The 10,866-nt window shown below is 31.2% G+C and overlaps 1 protein-coding gene across 14 annotated transcripts in view; it reads left to right on the top strand.

Annotated features, from left to right (window-relative positions):
- LOC114328625 (uncharacterized) overlaps positions 1-8,565 on the top strand; it is an 895,031-nt gene extending 886,466 nt beyond the window's left edge. For all 14 annotated transcript variants that reach the window (XM_050655804.1, XM_028277517.2, XM_028277519.2 and 11 more), the window contains one exon: positions 7,458-8,565. In XM_050655804.1, the coding sequence (XP_050511761.1) occupies positions 7,458-7,626 (169 nt within the window). In that variant the 3' untranslated portion in view covers positions 7,627-8,565. The remainder of the gene's footprint in view (positions 1-7,457) is intronic.
- Positions 8,566-10,866: the final 2,301 nt, after the last annotated feature.

Raw genomic sequence — 10,866 nt, forward strand, 5'->3', positions numbered from 1 at the left:
CAGAGTACGCAGACGTCTATTCGTCATCACATCCTTGTGTAATTAGTCTAATTATTCCAGTTACATGTTTACCATTTGATAGGGAAGTATTTAGTTTATATTATGTCTCGTACTTCATAGTATGTTTTGTTGTTGACTATCCCTATACATAGTAGTTCGTTAATTTGGTGTTTGGGGTGTTTAGACAAATGATTAATTTTTTTTAGTATTTTCCCACTTCTTTCCTTAGGCATCAGTTGTTGTTTAGATTCAGGAATATTTCCTGGATAATTCTATGTATGCGAGAACCCATGAATCTACAGTTTTATTTAAAATTGGTTGCACGTTCTCAACATATTTTTTTTTCTTTCTATCATGTATCATGGTGTCATAGAACTTGTAAGTTCTCTATTTAGATTTTATTATTACAATTGGTTCTTTACCTATGTTTGGTTATTCTAATACCCCTGTTGTAGCAAGATGCTATAATTAGTGTGAATACCAGCATGAACCAATTTTAGTTCATTTAGTATTAGTGAGAATTGGTCCAAAAATCTTTCTGATCGTTCTTCTTTGGATATGCTCTTATAAATCTGGTGTCCATTGATAGTCCGATTTTGGATTAAGTGTCCGATTCTTCACTTATTTTGTTTATTCGGTTGGATAGGTTCGTGTTACCGGATGTGGGTGTACGTAGACCTAATTTATTTCTATGATTTAGTATTGGTGTGAATTGGTCAATAAATCTTCCTGGTCATTCTTCTTTGGATATGCTTTTATGAATCTGGTGTCCACTGATAGTCCGACTTTGGATGTCTTTGAGTGTCCGGTTCCACATTTATTTTGGTTAATGAGTTTGGATACATTTGGTATGTTTATTATTTGTATTATTTGATATTGGTGAGAATCGTTCCATAAATCTTCCTGATTGTCCTTCTCTGGATATGCTAGTACGAATCTGGTGTCCATTGTTAGTTCAGTTTTGGATTAAGTGTTCGATTCTTCACTTATTTTAGTTATTGATTTCTTTGGTCTTACTTTAGTATATTTACTTGCGTTATTGTACGAATAGGCTCACACCTTTGCCTGGTTGTTCGTCCTTGGATATACACTTTATAAAGCTGATGTCCCTGGATAGTTCAATTTTGGATTTAGGGCCCATTCGACATTTTTTTGTCATTATGAACTTTAGTAAATTATTTAGTTTATCTTTGGCTTTTAGACAAAATGCCGAGGATATCTTAATATCACTTCGAGTCGTCTGTTGCGGTTCATGATATCTGCTGCAGTGACCATCCTGCTTTCTCCTGAGGCATGGTTTGTAGTTATTTGTAATCTTGCGAATCGACGAGAAATAATACACTACTACTACTTTAGTTTAATATTTAGAGATATATAAAAAAAAAAAAATTTTGATTAAATTTTTTTTTCTCCCAGTAGGAGGAGAATGTGACGTTCCGTCACTTATCTAATTAATTATTAATGGGAACACCTTATTGGATTATTGTTAAAATTATTTTCTTATAATATTAAAAACCCGTTCGCACAAAATTCCCTTAGCGACGTCATACTGGGTGTATCGTGGCCACATTGATATTTCGTGAGGTTGGTACTGACGCCTGTCGCCAGCTGTCACGAGGTCGGAACGGTGAAGGGAGGCCATTGACTTGGGAGTGTCATGTGAGTGCAGATGGCGGCGTGAATTTCTTTGGAAATTAAATAAGTTATTTCCTGTTGCATAGTTCCATTATTGCAATTGCAAGTTATATTTGTTTTTTTTGGGTGAATTAAAGTGACGGAATAATGAAACTGTAAGAAAACGGATCTCACGCCGCCATTCTGGAGAAATCTCATTACTGATGGTAAACCCTCTCTAAAGCCGAGAGCAGACACTTCCAACGTTCGATCAATCAGGGAACAAGCCAAAGGATACCGTCTCCCATTTGTTTTTGTATTGATTCATCATCCTGCACCCTCCGAGGGTAGTTTCATTAGCTATTGGGCAGTTGCACCACTTCGGTGATAACTTCGTTCCACGGATTTGGTACCAGACACCAAGGATCGTTGTTGGAACATGTGAAAAGGGGTTTGTTTTGGGGGACATTTGTTCATACCAGTTAAAGACATATTTTTTTTTTCTAGTAATATTCAGGACATTTCATACTTTCATAATTTAATTACACATATATGTTTTTCTTTCTCCACAAATTTAAGTACATTTTAGATATAACAGCCATACCTTACAGTTAGTAGTGTTCCCCAAATTTATATAATTCCTGGTAGAAGTTTCGAGCTCGAATATTCTCCACCTACATGTTCTTTTCACTTGGTTTGTATTAATTTTAGACTTGTTTCCTCATTTAATTTAAAAATAATATTAGTTCAATTCACCTAAATTTAAAATCATTTAACTTGCTTCATAATTTTCAATTTTTATTAGATTTTTTGGTAAATATTATTTAACTTTCGCTATTAAACTTTTTATATTAAATTCGAATAAATCCCTAGTACCCATCCCCTCAGGAAGGTACTAGTTTTACTTGCTGTTAGGATTTAGAACCACTAGTCAGAAAAGGATCTTTGTATCCAGTACTAAGTTGGTTCATTTAGGGACTTGTTACCCGTCAACTCATTGAGAGTTGTATAATATATATTATATACATTAGGTATTTTCATTGTTCTAATATCAGGTAGTATTCAATTAGGGTGTACGTATTACAATCGTACAAGTGTTATTTGGTGAAGGGTTCATACTAATCTAGGTGTAGTTTGTACTTCCTATATTAGAGGTACTCATTTGTAAAATTTTCTAACCTCATTCACATTATGGTTACATTATTTAATTGTATAAATCTGTAAATGACTTTCACTAGTATCTACCATTTCTTGTCATTTTAGAGTCACATACTAGTCACTTGTTTTAACTCAGAGATTGTGAATATCTAGTAGTTATATTTAATAAATATATACATTTATTGTGAATTTTTTTTAATTCTTTAAATTTATACATTTAATATACTTGTACTACAAATTTAATATACTCTATAGCAGCGTAGAATACCTGGAAGAGTGTTAACCTAGTTAGCCTTCTTCTGGCGCCCAAAAATTTATTCTATTTTCATTATATTATTATATTTACTCTATCTATCTTCTGAACATTATCTTAATATCTTCTTTTCTAGCCATCATTATCATTTCCTTTAATTTATTGTCTGGTCAAAAATAGGCGTGCAAATTGGCAGAATCCTTCCTTGAGTGTCAAGTGGCCATTCTCTTGCATATTTAGCTAGCCATTCAAGTTACATTTATCTATTCATAATTTTTTCATCCCCTTTCTCTATCAAGTATACTGTTTTCATTTGCATAGTTCCATACTAGTACTACTGCAAAGTAGTATTCTAAATTTGAAATTAGGATCTCTAAATTTGAAAAAACCGCTGAGTGCTACCATTTGAATGGGTGCGTTTTTGAGAAAGGGGTGAATTAGTCCCTAGGCACAGGGTGCATTAGGGTAAGTTATATGCAATTTTGGTACAAATTTGTCTACAGAAAAATTGTTCCAGATCAAATTTACTATCGAAACATCACCTCTTAAAGTCAAAAATATTTTTTTTACAAAAATATATTTAAAAGAAAAGCAAGGAAAAAACACGAAAGACAGCAATTTTGTTTTTTGCTCCATAACTTTTTTGCACAGGGATATAGGTATAGGCATTGCTTAGTTAAAAATAACTTCTATCCTTCCTCTTTAAAATAAAGTTTGGTAAAAAAGTATCTGGGATATATTATTATAGTTTCTGAAATATGATTTTTCAAAGTTCTCCGCTCACACCATTTTTGGGGCATTTTCCCCATTATTTCGGAAATATTGTTCTGTAACTTTTTTCTACGCATTTCTAGGTATATGCAATTTTACGCACATTTAGTAGAAAGAGAAGTCAATTACCTTTAAAATGGTCTATTGTATAAGGACACCACTCTTTATAAGCAAGTTATGCTCTTTCAAGGTTTTATACTTTTAATAATTTTTGATATTTTTAATGATTATTTTTTAAATTTCTCATTGTGAATTTTTTCCTTGTAAATTTAGGTAGGTACATTGTAAAATAAAAAAAGCTTATTTTCTTTACTTTCAAATGGTATATTGCAAAAAATTCAAGGCTATTTTTAAACAAGATCTTCGTAGGATATCCAAGGGTATCCGTAATTAGAGAAAAATTTTATTTTTTTTTTATTTTTTTTCAATTAGAAGAATATAATTGCATATTATAACATAATTTTTAATTCCAAATAACTTTTCTTGGTAACACTTTTCGATATTGTGAAATATAAAGGTACTTTACTCTTGAGCGAAAGTCATATTTTTTTAATATACCTCGTACACTATTGATACAATTTTATATCTGATAATTGCATCTTAGGTTTTAGACTATGCAGAGCATTTTATAAACAATATTTTTTTCAAAAATGAATAACCATTTTCAATTTCGTTGCAAAACGAAAATACAGCCGAACCATATTCTAGTCCAATCAGAGAGTGCAACAAGCACCCCTACCGGTTTCGAAACTTATTAGTCTCTCATCAGGAGGCACATATGCTGCTCTCCCTGATCCAACCAAAACAAACCCCAGCGTGCAGTCCCGGATTGCAACGAACGAAATGGCATAGATGCCCTAGCGGCAACTGCTACAACAAGACTAAGTTTTCATTCTAATGGCATATAAAACAACGTAATGCTATTCTACACCCCACCAGAATGAAAACAATGGGAGCCTTCGTATATAATAAATATTTTTTTCGTAAAATTAATAATAAAAAATTTTTCCATAGGGTTTCAACTTAGTAGGACCTATTGCATGTGTATATGTCACATTTTGAAAAATCATATCTTGTTTAAAAATGGCCCTAGAATTTTTTACGATACACCATTTTAAAGTAAAGAAAATAAGCTTTATTTTTATTGTACAATGTATATACCTAAATATATCATAAAAAACGTTATAATAAGAAATTTAAAAATAATCGTAAAATATATTTTCTTCTTCTTCTTGTGCCACTCCTATCGCAGATTGGAAATTATCAAGGCTACCGTGACTTGTTTACAGCTGACCTAAAAGTTCATTAGTGGTGCAGCCAAACCACTCTCTCAAATTCCGCAACCATGACATTCTTCTACGGCCTGGATTCCGTTTTCCTTATATTTTTTCTTGCATTATATTTTGAAGTAATGCGTATTTATGACCTCTCATCAGGTGACCCAAATACTCGAGTTTTCTTCGTTTTACCGCTAACAAAATTTCTGGGTCTCTTCCTATCCTTCGTATTACTTCAAGGTTTGTGAGTCTTTCAACCCAACTTATCTTCAGCATTCGACGGTAGCACCACATCTCGAAACTTTCAATATTTTTTATGTTGTTCTGTTTGAGAGTCCAGGCCTCTACACCGTATAATAGCGTGTTAAATACGTAGCCTCTTAGCATTCTTAATCGTAAAGGGATGCTTATATCTCTGTTGCAGAAGAATTTTCTCATCTTTATGAAGGTGGCCCTGGCAATTTCGATACGTCTTTTTATTTCATTGTTTTGGTCTCCAGTTTCGTTTATTAAAGTTCCCAAGTATTTGTAACTTGATACTTTTTCAATTTGAATGCCGTTTATACTAATGTGTGCTGGTTGTGTTATGATTTTACTGAAGACCATATACTTGGTTTTTTTGATATTAATGTTTATGCCATAATTGTTGCAAGCAATATTTATGTTTGTAAGTAATCGTTGTAATTCTTCTACTGTTCTTGCAACTAGTACAGTGTCGTCTGCGTATCGAATATTATTTACAACCTCTCCATTGATTACGATTCCTTCATTTGCTTGCAAATGGGCTTCCTGACAGATGCTTTCACTATATACATTAGATAGCATTGGTGACAAAATGCATCCCTGTCTTACTCCTCTACGTATTTCTATTGCTTTTGATATCTCATTTTCTATTTTGATGTTAGCTTTCTGATTCCAATATAAGTTGAGAATTATTCGCAGATCTTTATTATCTATGTCTTTTCTTTCAAGAATGTCTCTTAGCCTATCGTGGCGTACTCTGTCAAACGCTTTTTCAAAATCGATAAAACATGCATGTACTTCTTGATTAAAGTCTAGGCATCTTTGTGTAAGAACATTCCAACCGAAGAGAGCTTCTCGAGTACCTAGTCCTTTTCTGAACACCATCTGCGTAGTAGTAATATCTGACTCCAACTTTTGATAAACGCGGTTGTGGATGAGTTTTAGAAATATCTTTAGTAGATGGCTCATTAAAGATATTGTTCGATGTTCTGAACATTCTTTTGCATTGGATTTCTTTGGCAGTGTAACGAATGTAGACAGCAGCCACTTTTGAGGTATAATACCAGTATTGTATAGGTACTGTGTTAAATAAGTGCAATATTATACCTATTGATTCATTATTCAAGAGCTTTAGTAATTCAGTAGGAACCTCATCGGGTCCATTTGCCTTTCCAGTTTTGGAATTTCTAAGTGCCATAAAATATATCAAAATCATTAAAAGTATAAAACTTGAACAACCATATCTTGCTTAAAAATAGCCAAATAGCCTCCTATAGGAGACCATTTTAAGGACAATTAACTTTTCTTCCTATTAAATGTAACAATGCATATACCTAAAGCTACGTGGAAAAAAGTTACACAACAATGTTTGAGAAGTAACCAGCAAAATGGGCCAAAATCTCTGTGAGTGGCGAACTTTGAAAAATCATATTTTGGAAAATATAAATCATAGAGACTTCTACTGAACTCCATTTTAAAGAGAAAGGATGGAATATTTTTTTCCGTAAGGCAATGCATATACCCACATCCCGGTGGAAAAAAGTTATGGGGCAATAAACAAAATTGCTATCATTTGTGTTTTTTTCTTGCTTTTCTTTTGAATATATTTTTGTAAAAAAAAATATTTTTGACTTTAAAAGGTGATGCCTCGATAGTAAATTTAACCTGGAACAATTTTCCTGTAGACATGTTTATACCAAAAGTGCATAGAACTTACCCTAATTCGCCCTGTGCCTAGGGACTAATTCACCCCTTTCTCGAAAACGCACCGCTTTAAATGGTAGCGCTCCGCGGGTTTTTATTATTTAGAGGTCCATTGACCATATGAAATAATAAAACTCCGTTAATGTTGTAGTTCCTTTCTAAAATACGTAATCAATAGCCAAACATACCAAATTACACATCCAATAATTTTTATCCATTAAACAGATCGGTACAGATCGATCTTATATCGTATCTTAGACTATAGACTAAGTTATCCATTCTTAGTAACTCTAAATTTGCCAATTATGTACAGAATCATTCTCATTTCTTCAAATGAAGTCATTGATTTCCATTCTTTAAGTGTCCGCAATTCTATTTTTTTTTATAATAATACAAATGTCATTGATTTAGGTATTTATTTGATTTATATTTTACAGATACCGAGCCATGTACAAATATAAGCCCCAGAACGAAGATGAATTAGAATTACTAGAAGGAGACACCGTGTACGTTTTAGAAAAATGCGATGACGGCTGGTATGTTGGTTCCAGTGAAAGAACAGGAGCCTTCGGTACTTTCCCAGGAAACTATGTAGAGAAAATTTAGCAAAAAATTCCTTTGCTGTATCTTGTTTAAATTGAATCTGTCTGTCATTTAACCCGTTTCAATTATGGTGCCTAATAATTTATAACCATCAACTGCCAATTTTTGAAAAAAAAAGTTAGCTAAGCCGAGATGTTATTAACCACGTTAAGCACAAATTTCGGTTTCTTCTGCCAAAGAAATGTGTTACCTTTTCTGAAAAGATGTTTCTAAATAGGGCTTCCGATAATATTAAAAACTAACAGAGTAGCAAATGCTGATCAAAAATTGAGTCTTCTTGCAAATGAGTGAAAAACATTGCGACTAACCCAGCTTGTAGATTTTGTATGATCACTAATATTTAGTTTTCGTAAACATGCATTCTAGTCATTAGCCAAATGGTAATTTTTAGCATAGTATCTTATTACGGCGTTTCGAAAAGGCGCCTAAAATTTGTACAACAGTACAACATTTATTTGCACCAAAAAGAGCGCTTGAGTTTTACATACATGAACAATGTTCTTCCATAACATAATAATTGTAGATGTATATTAAGAAAGAATATGAATTTAACTACTTATATGCGGAGTTGTTCCGATTAGTTTAATTTTTGGCATATCGTATTTGTACCTTCTGTAGATTGACTGTGTTCTCTAGTTTCTAACCCACCTTTATAAGACTTAAATTATAGGAGTGCCTTTTGAATACAATACTGACTTTCAAAGTAGTTATTTTTGAGCAAATTTGGCAACACAGCGAAACGAATTTGTAAAGAGTGTGTAAATTGTAAACCATATCGATTCGACAACGTTGCCAATTTCTCTGTTGTTATTGTTTACCGTCTAATTTATATTTACAATGTTAGATGAAAATTATATTTTTTCGCTTTGTCAGAGAGCATTATACTTCACCTATGTTTATTTGTAACATTTTTGTTTTACAATAAAAATATTTAACGTTGAATGTTTCTGTTTTTTTTTTTATTTTTGATATTATAGGTTTGTTCCAACCCTTGACCCGTGACATTACTGTCCTCGGAATGGTTACGAGTACAGTAACGAACAAGCTGAAAATGCGAGCAGTATCATAACGAAAACTTTGTTTATTTACGTATTTAAATTCATAATATGGAAAATTTCTATTATGAAAAGTTGTTTAGTATTAAATGCTTTGTTTTAATATGCAATTATATCCTAATTTAAATATTGTGAACTATAAAGGTACTCTACTCTCGAACGAAATTGATATTTTTTGACATACCTCGAATAAAATTGATAAAATGTGATATATGATGATTGCATCTTAGATATTAGACCGTGCAGATCTTTTTATGAAGAATAACTTTTCTTCGTAAAATTAATAATAAAAGAGTTATGAATGAAAATGGTATTGGTATCCGTAATTTGAGAAAAATTTTCAAATATTTTTTTTATTTTTAGAAGGATGTACAAGTAATAATTGCATATTAGAACATAGTTTTTAACTCCAAACAACTTTTTATAATAACACTTTTCAATATTGCGAAAAATAAAGATACTTTAATCTTGATCGAACTTCATATTTTTTTACATAGGTACCTCGTATATAGTGCAGTCACTGAAGGTTTTCACCTACGATTTCGTTGAACCTTCATCGATTTTCATGAAAATTGTTGAGTAATTAGCGGATACCTCAAGGAACAAAGGTGACATGATGTCAACTTGCGCTTTTACCCTGGGGGTGGATGCCACCCCTTTTCTGGGGTGAAAATTATTTTATTAAAAATAATACCATAAATCGGTAGAGGATCAAATTCTAAGCAAAATTTGTTATATTAAGTTATTAACATAAATCAATACTTTTTGAGTTATTAAAGATCAAAGATTTTATTTTTTCGTAAAAAAATGCATGTTTTAAAGCTGTTTTTCACGTATAACTCAAAAACTATTAGGTGTTACAAAAAAGTTATTATTGCCAAAATTGAAGACAATAAAAAAGTAAAAACCCTGTTCACTCAAAGTACTAAACTAATGTTAATTCAAAGTGAGTTATGGGTAATTGAATGTATATTTTTTTCGACGAGTACTCAAATCTAAGTATTCAAGCTTAAATAACGGGAAAACGATGCATTTTATAAAATATACCTGCTAAACATTTATCGAAGTACTTCAGAATACCTAACAACTGAGCTCCAGAATAAGTTAATAGCATCAAAATTAAGCAAGTTATGATGAAACTAAGAGAACCGTTTCTAATTTTTTAGGAAAAACTGAAAAATAAAACATACGCCATTTCCACAAAAATTAAACTTTATAGTAATCTTTATAAAAATTTTTTTGTCTTAGCATAAGAAATGCTTTTAACAATTTTCACCGGTTTAGAATGCATATTTTTGAAAAAAACGTGTAATTTAAAAAAATCATAATTTTTAAAATTTTCGTCATTTTCATTTTCTTTTGATAATAACTATAAAAATACTCAATATACGTAAAAAATGGTAAGTAACTAAATTTTATTTTTTTTTTATATAAAATACTTTACCTTTTTTGCCATTTCTGTAGGGTGAAAAATAACCGAGATAGAAACGTTTAAAGCTTAGATTTTGCTGCGAGATCCACGTAACCGTGGCCATTTAATCTTTGATTTTAAAAAAATAAGGGGTTTAAAAGATTAAATTTAACGCGTTTTAATAGCCTTGGGAATTACCTTACAAGCCTTTTTTAGTTGAACCTGATAACGTAAAAATTAACGGAGTTATTAAAAAAAAGATAACATTTTTTGGAAAAAATTTTAAAAGATAAAGTTTGAAAATTTTTGGAGCATAAATTTTAATGCTATTAATTTGTTTGGGATCTCATTTGATAGATATTTCTAAGTACTTTCACAAATGTTTAATAAGTTTATGTTATAAAATGCATCATTTTCCCGTAATTTAAGCTTGAATATTTAGATTTGGGTACTCGCCGAAAAAAATATGCATTCAATTACCTATAACTCACTTTTAGTTCATACTAAGAGACTAAGAGGTTTTTTAGTAAGGAGTTTATTTAGTTTTTTAGTAGCTTTAATTTTGGTAATAATAACTTTTTTGTAAAAACTTATAGTTTTTGAGTTATCTATCAAAAATTGGTTAAAAACATGCATTTTTCTTACGAAAAATTAAAATGTTTGATCTTTAATAACTCAAATAGTTTTGATTTATTTTAATAACAAATTTTGCTTACAATTTGTCCCCCTATCTAATTATGGGGTTATTTTTAATAAAATAATTTTCACCCCGAGAAG

Source organism: Diabrotica virgifera, chromosome 7, assembly GCF_917563875.1.
Source record: "Diabrotica virgifera virgifera chromosome 7, PGI_DIABVI_V3a".
Lineage (NCBI taxonomy): Eukaryota > Metazoa > Arthropoda > Insecta > Coleoptera > Chrysomelidae > Diabrotica > Diabrotica virgifera.